This window comes from Hippichthys cyanospilos, chromosome 1 (assembly GCF_059441005.1).
Source record: "Hippichthys cyanospilos isolate Australia breed blue-spotted pipefish chromosome 1, RoL_Hcya_1.0, whole genome shotgun sequence".
Classification (NCBI taxonomy): Eukaryota; Metazoa; Chordata; class Actinopteri; order Syngnathiformes; family Syngnathidae; genus Hippichthys; species Hippichthys cyanospilos.
The window spans coordinates 32,230,001-32,244,458 of record NC_142369.1 but is presented as its reverse complement, the minus strand read 5'-3'; the positions used below and the strand labels follow the sequence as shown (position 1 = coordinate 32,244,458).

Below are 14,458 nucleotides of genomic sequence, written 5' to 3'. Positions count from 1 at the left end.
TACAAAACGGTGATGCAAACATTGTTCCAGCTGAGCTTTTATGAGAATATTTTCAAACAATCTACGTTTACAGTGGACTTACCTTACCTAGTTGACTTTTTTTTCCCCCCAGCCCCGTTTTACAGAAATTCGTTAACTCACATTTGTGCATTTATTATTAATTCATGATCATCCTTAGGGATGTGCCAATTAGGTTTAATGCTGCTGATTTCAATCATCCATGAATGAGATCAGGTGATTCTGATACTACTGTGATCGCATGAATTAGCTCAGTCCTCCTCAATTAGTGGGGTGAGCCCGGATGCAATGGCGGGTTGTCAATTTTCAAAGTGTGCGGGAGTTCTAAATTTTTTCAATTGCTGTCAGCAATCTTTTTCTCTAAATCAAATTAATGATTAATATGACTTAGAAAAATCAGAACAATGTTTTATACATATTTGTTCAGGTACAAATATTTAAGATATTTGTGTTAATGTTACAGATCAATTTACATTTATTATTCATCCATTGATCCATTTTCTATAGCAGCTTATCCTCACGCAGGTCGCAAGGTTGCTGGAGCCTACCCCGGCTGGCTTTGGGCAGTAGGCGGGGGACACCCGCAACTGGTTGCCAGCCAAATGCAGCGCACACAGAAACGAACAACCTTTCACACACCTAATCACACCTAAGGATCATTTAGTATGTCCAATACACCTGCCAGGCTTGTTTTTGGAGTGTGGGAGGAAGCTGGAGTGCCTGGAGTGAAGTCATGCGGGCTCAGGGAGAACATGCAAACTCCACACAGGAAGGCAGGAGCGAGGTGGATTTGAACTCTGGTCCCTTTAACTGTGAGGCAGACATGCTATTCACTGTGCCACCGAGCCACCCCATATCTTTATTTCACAAAAACAGGGCATTATTACAAAATGATGCACTAGTTCGGTCTGTAACATGAAGAGTGTTCAGGGAGGTGACACGTTGCACAGAGGCTGGTCTGTAATTGGCGGCAGACTGCTAAGTACACGCTGAAGGTGATAATTTTTTTGTGATTTACAATGACCAATGCCAATCACTGACACACACTCTGTAGCCAATCGATCAGAGCACCACAAATTGTAATTATTACTATGTTGGCATCTTGACACTTATGTTTTCTATTGCCGGGTTAACTCAGACACAACTCAGCTGCTGTTGCCACTATTCCTCAGAAGGATCGCAAATGCTTCCAGTTGTTAACTCACGGACATGTGCATGTAACTTCAGACGGGTTAAACAAACTGAAGACGTTCACATGTCAGCACCATGCACTGCCTCCAACATATTCCAGCCATTCATAACTCAAGGCTTAACACTAACACCATTTGCAATTTTCACTTGCACATGGACACTGTTTCAGTAAGACTTGGAAAGATGAGGCTATTTTCAGGATGCAAGGTTGGCTCCTGTATGTGCTTAAGAAGACAAACGCGTGAACAATAGGCAAGGGTTAGGGTGATAAACATCAGGTCATGAACCTGGCTTAAACACCAAAGGGGTGAGGAAGAGAACTCTCATACTTACAAAAGAAATACAGGCTGCCAGCAGAAGAATTCGAACGAGTAAGTCTTCAAACTGTTCGAGAACAAGCTCCCATAAAGATTTCCCTACAGGGAGGAGAGGGTAATTAGACAATCATTTAGAGAGGTATTTGTAATATGGCACAAGAGTAGAATAACAATGAAATTACCTTCTTCTGCTGGTAATTCTATTTGTCAAGGGGAGCATGCCAAGGAGTGAATGGGACATACAAAAAAAGATATAGAAATGTGTTAAAAACTTAGCCAGATAACCATGTGACTTTTACTTCCTCCAAAAAAAAAAAAAAAACTAAGCTAAACAGGAACTTCAAGAACACTTCAAGACATGGCAAACAGCAGTGAAAACTAATGAAAGTGGGCTGTCAAAATTGTCATTTGAACCAGCTTCAGTTCTTACTTGATTGTGTGTGGGCATGCATTACATTAGATTCCATTCGAAAAAACACCAAAAATCGAATACTGCTCCAGCACCCTCTAAACATAATATACAGTATATCTGATTGCACAATGGCAATTGTGGACAAAACTTTTAGGAATCCATTGGATTCACTGAGTGTAAGGCGATTTGATACCTAGCCGGGTATAATTTGTTAACCTAATACTGTATTTAATCTGAGAAAGTGAATTTGATACCGCAGTCTACATACACTTTATCAGATGTATGCTGGAGGCCCACGCACGTGGACTAATGATTTAACTTTCCCTAGCGACACAAAACGTACATAGAGTATGCGAATATCCACGTGACCACGACCAAACGAAGACAAATCTTGCTGAATATTTGACCATTGTTAACTGTACGTCGGCAAAGACCACAAGTCACAATACGGGTCATTACGTAGTAAGAAACGGGAAGCCCTCAGGTCACCTGCGATTACGTCGCTCGGGTAACCCGGTCGCTTGACGTTGACTGGCTCGCTCATTCATTCACAGCACTAACGTGACAATACAAGTTTGAAGTGGCGTACCGTTCAGGCCCCATTTCTCTCGCTGCCGTTTCACCTCGTCCAGAGAGAGTCCTGTGCTCTCGTTGACGCAGAAATAACTGTAAACTTCCTCCACACTCTTCGTGTGAGCGTTCTCCATGGCGGACTGGCGGCTTCTTCCCGGACTGCTTCACACCGCACTAAGGTGCCCTGGAGTCTCAAACGGATGGACTAACTAGTTTATCAACTGAGAGCGTGCGGGTAACAATTGACAGCGTTACGAGAGTATTCGCCCCCTTTGCCCTTGTAAGTGTCTCAGTCAAGAAAATTGTCGTTGCCCCAGTGAGATGAAGATTAGACTGAGCGTCCGGTTCTGTCCAAAAAAAGTGGGAGGCTGTTTACTACAATGTCCTGCGTATGGCACCGCATTCGCCCAGACGGCTCCTGTGTCTTCGGGGGCTGTATCCCTCCTCCGCTTGGCGCAGCTTCCTGTGAGTGAGCCATTGCGTCGCTGACAGCCTGCCTTTATCAAAGTGTTGCCTCGCGGTTCTGCATGTGGACTCGTCTGATTGGACGGATGGAGTCACCTGACCTAACCGGGGAAACACAAAAATCCGGAAGTAGCGAGTCCCGTGGTGGCATTTACGTTTTCATTCATAGTGTTTCACCGCTGTTGTTTTATAAAGCACCTTTTTCTTGACAACTAAAATAAATGTGAACATCTAAAGAACCTTATGCCCCCGCCGTGCACTTCAGGGGCTACCATTGTTTTTAACTTGACAGGGATAGCGTGCATCACCTGTTATCGCAGCTCAGTAAGGCCCTTAGACGAAGATGCTTTAAAAATAACATGATACTCCACAGTTGCACATCAACATGCACAGTCCGGTTGGCACTAGAGCGTGATACGTTGACTGTCATCAGAAGATTAGGAAAAAGATACCCTGCAACCTTGCTAAGACATTTTCTGGAACATGAAGCATAAGAAAATCAAATCACGTCACTGCTGGGCACCTGAACTTTGCCCAGCAAGTACTTAAAGTTGATAGGTGATAGCTGTGAATATAAGTACGGATGGCTCATGGCTGTCTACATAAACCGTGACTGGTGATCATTCCAATGTGTACCTCAACGCTGCCTCAACTGGGATAGTCTGGATGAATAAATGAAAATCAATTGAATGGATATTTGAGATTTTTATTGCAAACTTACCAATTGAGTTGCTTGTTACAAGTCAAAATATTACATTCTTTTACAATATTCTTCCACATTGTGTAATTACTTAAAAGATGCAAACATTACTTTGCCATAACATTCAATAAAACAAAAAGGAAAACATAATATATCCTACATTCTCTATTTCTTGGAAAACAATTTTCTACAAACAAGTATAATGAGCTAATCATACACAAGGCAACATACAGTTATCTCCAAAATTGGCGAGAAACACAGTTCAGGGTCATGTAATTCCTGCTAAAAATAGTCGACCATGGGCATTGGGACTCCACTATGTGTCGTGTTATCGCTGCACACTTGAATCGAAAGTACATTAAGGATAAGCATGTGTCGAAAAGTCTGGTGGGTCATAGAGAGTTAAAACTGTAAACCTCAAATCATGTGAGAAAATGGATTGCTTTGTGAAAGAAAACTAAGTCAATGTTACAGTGCAGATATCCCAATACTAGTGGAGTCTTGCTGATATGAGTTTTCATTCTTATTAATATTGCGTTTGTAGCGTATAAATTAAGCAGCAAAATCCACTCTTTTTTTCTCTCTGACCATTTGTCCACTTGCTGTCGACTGACAATGATACCACAATTGCTAAGTGCTTAGGTAATGACTAATCATGGTTCAGTTTGTGAATGCCACATGATCAAACTCAGAAAATAGTGTGTCAGGTCTGTGGTCAATTTTATTTTCTACAAATTCAAACAACAGTATGAACACCCTCCAAGACTGGTGACCCCATAATTTTTGCCAGTGGTAGTAGGTTGTATGACCCTAACATGTTCATACTGCAGTTGCATCAGATACATATCAGTGAGGGATGGGTCTTATTTGAAATTCTTAAATCATTCTGTTCAAATTGCATGGGAAAAACAAACAAACCAAAAAAATAAGCTGTACTCCCAATGAGAATGACATCACGGCTCACCTGTTTTCTGAGTTTGGTCATGCGACAATCGCGAGCTGAGCCGTGATTGGTCATTCCCTGCGACCTGAGCAACTCTGATGTAATTTTAATTTTGACAGCAAGTGCCAAAATGACTGCCCTTAAGATGGATAAAAACAGGCGGATATTGCTGCTTTAATTCATGTTCCTCAAACACAATATTAAAAGTAAAAACTACTTTATACGTGAAGCTTTCAGCCTTCACACACCCAGAGTAGTGTGTATAAATAAAGTTGAGGTGAATTGAGAAAGCACGCTAGCTTTCACAGCACCAGCCTATCCTCTCCTCCTTCTTGAATGACCTGACCAACAGATGCTTCATTTTGCACTCTTATGAAGCACTGTCTTTTGCACTCCATCAACTGCTCCAAGTCTTGCCACATCTTCATTTGCTCCATGTTAGTAGTGTGGCTCTCCCTCACCAGCTTCTGTTTCTCACGTAGCTTCTGCAGTCGATGTGGGGTGAAAAATACTGTATATTAATCTTTTCACACATCCAACCTCATGTAACAGCTGAAAATAATTGTCCTAAAAAATCCAGAGTAATGAGCTCACCTTGCCAAGTAACTCCTGCTCTGCTATGTTCTTCATGTACACTTCCCTATAAACAAGGATATAATTCACATTCAGACCATAGCAAATTCAAAAGAGCTCCCCCACTGTTTTCAGTGTGGTTTGTCATATACCCTTAATCCATAATTTGGCTCGATCATGAGTGGTAAGAAATTTCTGACGCCTCTTTATGTGAAATGAAATAATGAAATAGCAGCAGCTCAAGTGACTATAGCTCCCAGAGGACATAAAAGGTTATTCATCTTGCAGCCAGCTGGTTGGCCTGACTAAGCGTGCTCACCTGATGGCCTTTTTCCTCTCCTGGACATCAGAAGACACATAGGCCTTCATCTCCTCAGCCGCCCGCTGTATTTGCATCTCAATGATCTGTGAAAGCCAGAGATGGGAAGCTCATGTTTACTGGCAGGGGTATAGTTTAAGGGAGGGCGACACAACACGCACTTTGCAAATTTGTCCTCTCTCTCGCTCCCAAACAGCCATTAAATCAATTCCATTGCTTTTTAACTTGTAAAAAAAAAATATATATAAAAATTCTGAATTCTGGCATCATTAACCGCCTGTGCACAGATGACCAATCTAAGACAGCAGATGGGACTCACACTGTATACTCAAACGAATGTTTGCGCAAACCCCGTATGCAAGAAGCAAAAAACCTTGGATGAATTTAAAAAGAAAAGCTACAGTCATTTTTGTAATGCGCGTCACTTCGTGACTGTGAACGCATATACACAGTAATGGATTATCTTACATGAACACATACACAATAAATTGATGGCTAACATGTTGAAATCCGAAGAATGGGGAAAAAAAAATCTTGTTCAAATTTTTGATATTGATCACCAAGAAGATCACCTTAGGTGTTGTTGTGGATTTCTTTGTGATTCTTTAAATTGTGAAAAACCTTCGAGAGGGTGACTAAAGGCTATATAAATGAATTAGACTAGACTAACATTTAGCTTTTTAAGTTGACACACGCGATTTGCATATGGGCCACATTAAATTATATGGCGGGCCAGATCTGGTCCCCGGGACTAGTGTTTGATACCTCATGTAGACAGATTCGGTCATTTCATTCTACACGGGACCAGGTAGATTTAGAGTGTTTTTTTTTTTTTTAAACCCCTAATGAACCCTTGTGGTGTACAGTAGATGAAAGCGCCAATATAGGTGCACTCAATTCACCATAAAATAAATAAAATCACTATTTTAAAAAACTGCATTTTACTGTATGTATACTTGGGTTAGATTTTCTAATATTTACATTTATTTGAAGATCTTAAACAATAATGTAGGGAAAGTATACAAAAACTAATTCTTTTTCACAACTCATTATGTGTAAAGGTAAAAACTATCATCTGTGAGGATACTACAAGCACTTACATTTTTGTCCCACTTGTTAAAACAATACAATGAATTAGAGCAATGTTAGAATGAATTGTTATGTTCAGTATTGCCATTGAACATTTAATTATATGGCGGCTTATCCCTGGCATCAGGCCGAAACCTTGTTAAGTCCCATTTTTGTGAATTTAATATTTTTCAAAAATCATCAAGTCAGTCCATACATGTGTTATCATTATTATTATTTTTTTTTTACAAATTACTGACCCATCTAAAGTGTTAAAAATGGCTTGCTGTCTTGATACAATGCTAATAGCTGAATTTTGATTTTGGACCTACGAGGATGCTGCTTAATAGGGAGGGGTGTGCCAAAAAAATCTATTTTAATTGGAATCGGAATTGCGATTCTCATTTATTACGACGCATCTTGTTCTACTTTTTGTTGTTTCATCTTATTTTATATTATAAAAGCTATACAGTTTATCATTATCTTAAAAAATAGCAGTTGTCAACATGCTGTTTTTGTGGAAAAAGGCATGCTCCTTACAAATCAAAACTTAAAAAAAAAATTACGCCCTTATTCTCCTTAGTTATTCTGTCTTGCAAAAACGACCCGCATAGTATGACGATTCTTTGCACTTATATTAGACTGGAGAAGAAATATTTAAGTAATCGAATCGAAACTTGTTGAGAATCGAACATCGATTCCGAATCGAATCCGAGACCCCAAAATGGGAACCGAATCGTGAGGCAGTCAAAGATTCCCACCCCTACTGCTTAATGCTACTGTTAGGCTTAGCCGTTTTTATGTTTTATGAGAAATAAAGTTTTATAATTTGGTTATATAGTTCTTTTGGTCACTGTGGAGAGGAGCAGTTTAATGTCAAAGAAGGCTCATTAGCTGGTAAAATTTGGTTTCACTCCTGAACAATCATGGTGTGTGGTAGGTCTCACACAAAATGTTATCAGATTCACTGCTGCAAGAAATGTTCAAGTCTATACTTGCAACATTTGATTTGTTTTCAGACTCGTGTGGCTGCCTGTTGCTTATGCTTGCCTCTGACTTGCAGTTGATGTAGTGATATCGGTTTTCCTCCTGTGCGGTCTCCTGTCTCAATGCCTTCACCTCCTGTGAGGAATGAAAATGATAGTTACAATAATCTGCTCGACAAATTAGGAATTTCAATTAAATCCAAAAACATATAGATGAATTGACTACAAACTATTATGCATTAGCCCATTCAGCAAATACAAGTATGACTTCTGAACAAAGAAAATAATAAAATGCCACCACTTGAAATACAGTAGAACAGACACTATACCTGCTCTAATTTGGATCTGTTGCTCTCCAGACCAGCAGCACAACTTTCGTACTGGGATTTCTTTTCCTCATATTCCTGATTTAACACCTAGTATGTTGGAGTTGGAGTTGGAGGGTCAATATTCCAACCACAACAAAGAAAGACATCAATTCTCTGTACAAAATTATAGCAAGACACCAAGTCCAACACTGTTCCAATGATAGGACCATGCACTCAAAACACAGAATCACTTTGAGCAACAAAACCAACAATGGCCTCTTACAAAATCTATTTCTGTCCTTCAGTTGCAATGTTTCACTGGTAGACATTAGCCACTGAAGAGGAAGATGGAACACATGTAGGAAAATTTAATCCTCTGCCTTTAACGTAGCAATGTGGGGGGCTTTCCCATCAAGCATTGTATTTCTGGAGCATGTAAATGATTGTTAAAGAATTCTGTCACCATAATAGACAATACAGAAGTCCAGCATGAATCAGAAATAGATTCATATATTTAGCCCTTTGATTTCAAATTTAGAATGGATGAATAGCTTATCGCAATGGCTTCGTTGGTGTTTAAATGTTTATTTCACATACTAAATATATCTACTATAAGTCATTGCAATAATTTGCACTTTTAAGGTGATACTACAAGAGATTTCTTTTATTTTGTGAAAGGCCTCTTGGCAAAATAATTGCTCACTAAGAAGGATTGTATAGTATATATATTATATAGTTGCATTATTAAATCATTGTACTTACCTGACACTGCTGTCTCAGTGACCTCAGCTCTTTTATAATTGGAGCGAGAGCAGACTTCTTCTCCACTATCATTGAATTTAATTGCTTCACCTATGAAAAAAAGGGATAGGAGTTACAATGAAGATTTTTGTCTCCTCTTTAAATAAATATTACAGGTAGTAAAGAGATTATTATTCACAATTCGTCAAACCAGGGCCAAAAGCAGACATTTCACTGCCAGGGCATAGCCCTAAATTTGTCAATTGGCTGGTAAAGTTGACACAACATTTTAGTCAGACGTGGTACTGCATGAATAGTTGTGTGCATCATTATTTATCAAACCAAACACAGTCATGTTTTCATGAAATAAAATGTATTCTTATTATTATGGATTTTCTTATATACATTTGCTAATAGATATAGATAATAGATAGGCATACATGCAAAATATTTACGATAACTGAAAGCACTATGCAACCAACCGAGTGGGAAAATGTGTCAGATTTACAGTACCTTTTATACACTAGTGATTTTTTCCATGTGATAAACATGATTTGTTAAAGTACATTTTAATTTCAAGAGACACACGTCTTTGAAATGTTGTGGTGACACATGCAATGGTAAAGACACAGTTTCACTATGATAAATCCAAAGAAAAATAGCAAACTCTCAACTAATAGGTTGGGTTGTACATATACATGAGATTTGATTTGATTTGCTAAGCTTTGTACAGCTCATTTCAAGAGGGCGATGACAATTTTGTTGAAATTTTACGTATATTTAAAAGAACTTATCATTACTCTAAGTTTGCCATTTCTTTCTACGATACAGTATATCTTCACAATAAAAGATGATGCTATATTTACTCAATCCTCAATATATTTTAAGTGTAATGATTCAATTAGATTAACACGGTTGTATCTTTTAAATTAAAAACAGATTTTCCAATACAAATTAGTTTTTCTTACATCCTTACTAAATGTTCTAGAACCATGCATGCGCGTCATGCTTCATCACTAAAACCATTTTTTGGTTGATACATACACACCCACGCAATCACTAAGTCCACAAATTTACGAAACATTATTTATCAAATATTTTGCAACATGTTGGAATTGTAAAAACTGATTAAATAATGCGATGATACCGCCATACATTAATGTTACCATTTCAGACATGTCATCCAGTGTGCGGCCCTTCTTTTCATCTAGCTCACTCTTGATGGCTGACACACGCTCTAGTTCCTCCTGAGTATTGCTGTAGCCAGAGATACCCTTCTCAGCTTCCACAAGTTGCTACAAAAACACGAGAGAAATGCAGCATGTTGGTGACTCAAGACAAGGCAGAAATGTCATAGACAGCACAATTTAGTATTGCGCTAAGTACCTTTGTCATGAAACATGATTCTTTCTTTCAAAATTATTTATTGTGAATTAATTTTACATATGAGAACAAGCCTGGTGGGCATCAGAATTTACACATGGAAAAACATAATTCATGCAGCTTTTGGATGTACTGTAATGAAAAGATGTGACTAAAATGAACAGAGGAGCTTGAAGATGAAAAAGAAAACAAAAATAACTGTAGGGCTATCACCAAACAATTTTAATCTATTGGATTGTTTGTTTGTTTGTTTGGTTGGTTTTTTTTTGGAAGTGGCAGTGACCTTTGTATTTTCCCGAAACTTTGTGACTTAAGAGACTTAAGGTACCAATAAAAGGACACATCCATTTTTATTCAGGTACAGTATAGTGGGGGGGATAAAGGCACAGTAATTGTTTCAAGGTCTGAATCATGAGAACACAAGTTAAAATCAACAATGTTACAGCACATACTTCGTCACTATAATTAATTATGCAAACTGCTCAAGAAGGGCCAATATGGCGCTGCACAGGCTATGTCATCATTTTGACCCTTCAATGGCTTAAAATTAGTTTCAGGAAATCAAATGCTATTGATATTTGCAAAATTAACGTTAATAATGTTAATACTGTCGTCTGAAAGAATCAAGGAAAAATTAACTTTTAGTGGCATGGTTAATTCCAACATTCATATTTTTTGCATATACTCCTCAAACAACAAGCAAAATGAATCGCCCAGCAGTTTAACTGATTTTTTTTTCAGATCCGATCCTAGTTCGTAAATCAGTGTCCACATTCGTTTGCATTCGAAACCAAGTTTGGTTTTGCACATGCAAACCTTTAACATATATCTGACAATGTCTCCTTTAAGGAGAGGAGCTACTAACTCGTCATATTAAAAAATTGAGACTGAAAACAGTCATGGCTTAACAACTCCCAGTGAGACATGCAGAAAGAGCAGGGGCAGCAGATGCAGCTGTCAGAAATAGCAGCTTTGCATGGCTTCTTTCAAACAGCCTATCAACAAGTCAGGCGCTGGGACCACAAAGAGGTGTGAAACAATTTCCAGGAAGCTTGCAACACGCCAGTGTTAACATGGTTAGTATGAATGGGGAGATCAAATGCAAAGAGAACTTTTGGTGTGAGTTAGTCAATGTGCAGTCCAGAGGGTACAGTTAAGGTTGAGCGTCTTACTCAAGGGCAATTCAACTAGTGCGGCAGGGAAAACAGGAGATCCTGCACTGCCCCCCCCCCCCCCCCCCCTTTCAACGTTTGTCCTCCCAACTTTATGTGCCGAGCTAGGGAGCTGTACTTTATGTTCATGTGTAACGCTGTGCGAGAAAAGATAAAAGTTATCACAAAATGCTTGGGTTTACCAGTTTTTCTTGGACATCCTCATGCCTCTGCTTGAGAATCTCCTCCGTTCGTTGTAGAACTCCATACTCTGCCTTCAGCTCTGCAATTTCTTGACGTTTCTTCTTATATACTGTACCCTTGCTTCGCAGTTTCACCACCAAACGTTTCAACTACGAGGGAACAAAAGATGATTTAAAATGCTTAAATTCACATCTAATGTCAACAAAATTTTATGAAATAATTTTCTAGTTGGGAATGGAAAGAGAAAGTGTCAAAAGAGGGTTAAATGTTTAGAAATGTTAGAAGTTTAGAAACGTGTGTGCATATATTTTTTATATATTTATTTGATTGTATTTGTTCATCTTATTCCCCAATTTGATAACCATTTTGAATAGGGTAAACACAATCTCTTTAACTATTTTAAAGGATCCTAGTAATGTGTAGCATAATCTAGGATGCATGTTGTCCAATGGCTAGATAAATGTCAGGAGAGGAAAGGATTTAGAAAACAGCAGACGGGGACCCTGGGGTCCGTGCCCTCATCTGGCATGGTCACTTGATCTCTTCAGCCAAGTTACATCCAACAAATAGCTTCATCTGGCAGATTCTCCACTGCAAGTGGATGTGGAGTCGGGCCCCACCCCGAGTGTCTGTCTGTCTGTCTGTCTAGCGGGACACAGTGAAGTTCCTCCACAATGAAGAGCAGCTATAAATGAACAAGGACACAAGAGAACAGTCCCAGAAAACACAGAATGTGCTTCATGTCCTTTGGGACCCTGAGGAGCTTGATGTAAGAGAGAGTGGGTGGAGGGACAGTTCAGAGAGTATATTCTATGTGTATTTTGGGACATCAAGGGCAGTCGTGGCTAGGAGAGGACTTAACAGAGCAGAATAATACTCCATAGTGTTCGTAACAGTATGTTCCCAAAAGGAATCCTGTTACCAAACAAGCAGCTTACTCATAACGCGCTTGAAAATGAAATACACAAATTGAACAAAAGTACCTAGAGAAGCGACCAGTAACAGAGAGCAAAACGTTTCCATCCATCCATCCAACCATTTTCAATCGCCTCGTAACTACACCTTCTCTATATTTAAGGGTGGTCACTTGACTTTACCGGCGATTGGCCAACCAGCGCTGACCAGATGTAGTCGTCGGTCTGTGGTTGGTGGGTGTCTACAACAAGGAGAATGGAAAATATAGAGATAAAGCGATCATCTCCACTGTGACTGATTGGCCAAACTATGGGGAAGTTTGCTAAGCTTTGCCGGACAGAACAATTTCCATTTACTTTACCCAACTATAGCACAAAACAATCCCTTTTGTTACTATAATGGATGCTTATCAATATCTCGGTCATAAAAGAAAGAAAGTTGCAAACAATGCATGCATACTTGACTATAATCCTGATGAATAAGTGCATGTTGTATGTTAGTAACTGAATTGCTCCTCTCTAGGAATTAAAAAAGGGTAAAATAAATAAACAGTTACGGTAGTTCATTTAGTCACAAACACATCTTCTCCATTGTAATGTTCAAATGATTATTTTCTTAGAACAAAGAAAAAAAATTCCGCTGGGGAATCTTTTACAGTCATATTTAAATATTCTTAGGAAACTGAGATGGCATCTGTTTTTATTCAAATGCAAAAGACCTGGTTTGCGCTAATCTGTGTGATGTCACATTTCAGAAATTACAAAGATGCATAGTTGATGCCAAGGCATGTTGTCCATCAGCTGTGCCTGTAAACTTATGGCAGATGCAAATTCCCTGATGCAAATTAGAACGGGGGGGGGGGGGGGGGGATCACCTGCTTCTGCTACAGTAGCAGGTCAAAAATGATTGTTCACAATCAACATGTACAGACAGCATCCTCTCAGCCAGACTGCTAAGGATATGTGAACTTTTGGGGGGAAAAAAATATAACTTCACTGCCACAAATGGAACATTCTATTGTCCAGTGCCCCTGCTAGCTATGGACACTTAAACTTATCATACAAGTTGCCTGCTACATTTTGGATGCAGTTTTATGTCGTGGCTCTATAGTTAAAAACAGCATTATAAATAGAGTTGATATATCTGTCATAGCTGTCACAGTGCATAAACACTTGTCTTTAGCTGCTTACTAGCCAGTTCCTTTGACCAAAGTCCTGACATGAGCTACTTACCAACAACTGCACCAACATACACCTATGTTTAATAATTATAGAGAACACATTTGGATTTACGCTAAGAGTGTGCTAAATTATACAGTACCTATCTTTCTTTAGACTTATGGTATGACTAGTGGTATGAAGAGACAAGAGATTAAATAATGGTCAAAAACTGTCAATAATGAAAATATTTTCAAGAGGACATCATGTTTAGAAGTCGCTTTCCGTGCAATAAAGTAAAGACCAAACTTTTTAGGCTTCCAAGTCTATTTAAAGGATTGACTCAAATGAATGCACAAATACCTAAAGAGAAAATGACTTCCAAGCATTTTGGTAAGTCCATTTTCGTGTGCTGGTTCTTCTCAGTTGGATTCTATTATTAGTTTTATGGGAATGTGGGAGTGAGAGGGGAAAAAGGATGAGTACAGTTAAGACAGTGAGCAGTGTTTGGATAGGACCAGAAATAGCATTTTCTGTTTTCTGTGATTTGAATATACACAAGTATGATAAAACGAGTGTTCTGATCTCTCTATGTAAGGCACTCCTGTACTAGAGAGCCGCTATCCTGCATGTAGTCCATCTCCCCCTTCTATAACGCACCTGATTCAGATGATCAGGATCGTTATCAGGTTTCTGCAGAGTTTGCTGATGAGCTGATAATTTGAATCAGGTGTGAGAGAGACATGCAGATATGGGACAGATTTGGGATATAGGCTCTCTAGGAGCGAGGTTGCCTACTCCCCACTCTGTGCAAATACAAAGGAGAATATACAGAATGGTTTGCTTATCTTGGACACTGCTTAAGCAACTATTCTGACTTTCTCAATTGTGTTCATAATAAAAGCCCCCCAACATAAGGATAATAATTTATTTTTTCTTGTTTGAGCAAACGAGTCGGTTGAATCAAGACCGCTGCAAACAACATGCAAATGTACCTCATCACCCCGGACAATCTCTTCCCCATTGGAGGCTCG

General features: G+C 39.0%; 2 protein-coding genes across 3 annotated transcripts in view; both read right to left on the bottom strand.

Moving 5' to 3' along the window:
* atp2a2a (ATPase sarcoplasmic/endoplasmic reticulum Ca2+ transporting 2a) overlaps positions 1-3,003 on the bottom strand; it is a 29,089-nt gene extending 26,086 nt beyond the window's left edge. Inside the window, exons 1-3 of one of the 2 annotated variants that reach the window (XM_088436055.1) lie at positions 2,528-3,003; positions 1,709-1,726; positions 1,543-1,625 (exon numbers count right to left, since the gene is read on the bottom strand). In XM_088436055.1, coding sequence (XP_088292181.1) covers positions 1,543-1,625; positions 1,709-1,726; positions 2,528-2,645 — 219 coding nt within the window. In that variant the 5' untranslated portion in view covers positions 2,646-3,003. The remainder of the gene's footprint in view (positions 1-1,542; positions 1,626-1,708; positions 1,727-2,527) is intronic. The other variant, XM_088435975.1, reaches the window with a different exon arrangement.
* Positions 3,004-3,661: 658 nt separating this feature from the next.
* Positions 3,662-14,458, bottom strand: part of ift81 (intraflagellar transport 81 homolog) — a 19,041-nt gene continuing 8,244 nt past the window's right edge. The window contains exons 10-18 of the mRNA XM_088436180.1: positions 14,420-14,458; positions 11,352-11,501; positions 9,781-9,909; positions 8,636-8,725; positions 7,895-7,981; positions 7,630-7,701; positions 5,512-5,597; positions 5,214-5,259; positions 3,662-5,104 (exon numbers count right to left, since the gene is read on the bottom strand). The exon at positions 14,420-14,458 is cut by the window's right edge and continues 108 nt beyond it. Of these exons, the coding sequence (XP_088292306.1) occupies positions 4,922-5,104; positions 5,214-5,259; positions 5,512-5,597; positions 7,630-7,701; positions 7,895-7,981; positions 8,636-8,725; positions 9,781-9,909; positions 11,352-11,501; positions 14,420-14,458 (882 nt within the window). The 3' untranslated portion in view covers positions 3,662-4,921. The remainder of the gene's footprint in view (positions 5,105-5,213; positions 5,260-5,511; positions 5,598-7,629; positions 7,702-7,894; positions 7,982-8,635; positions 8,726-9,780; positions 9,910-11,351; positions 11,502-14,419) is intronic.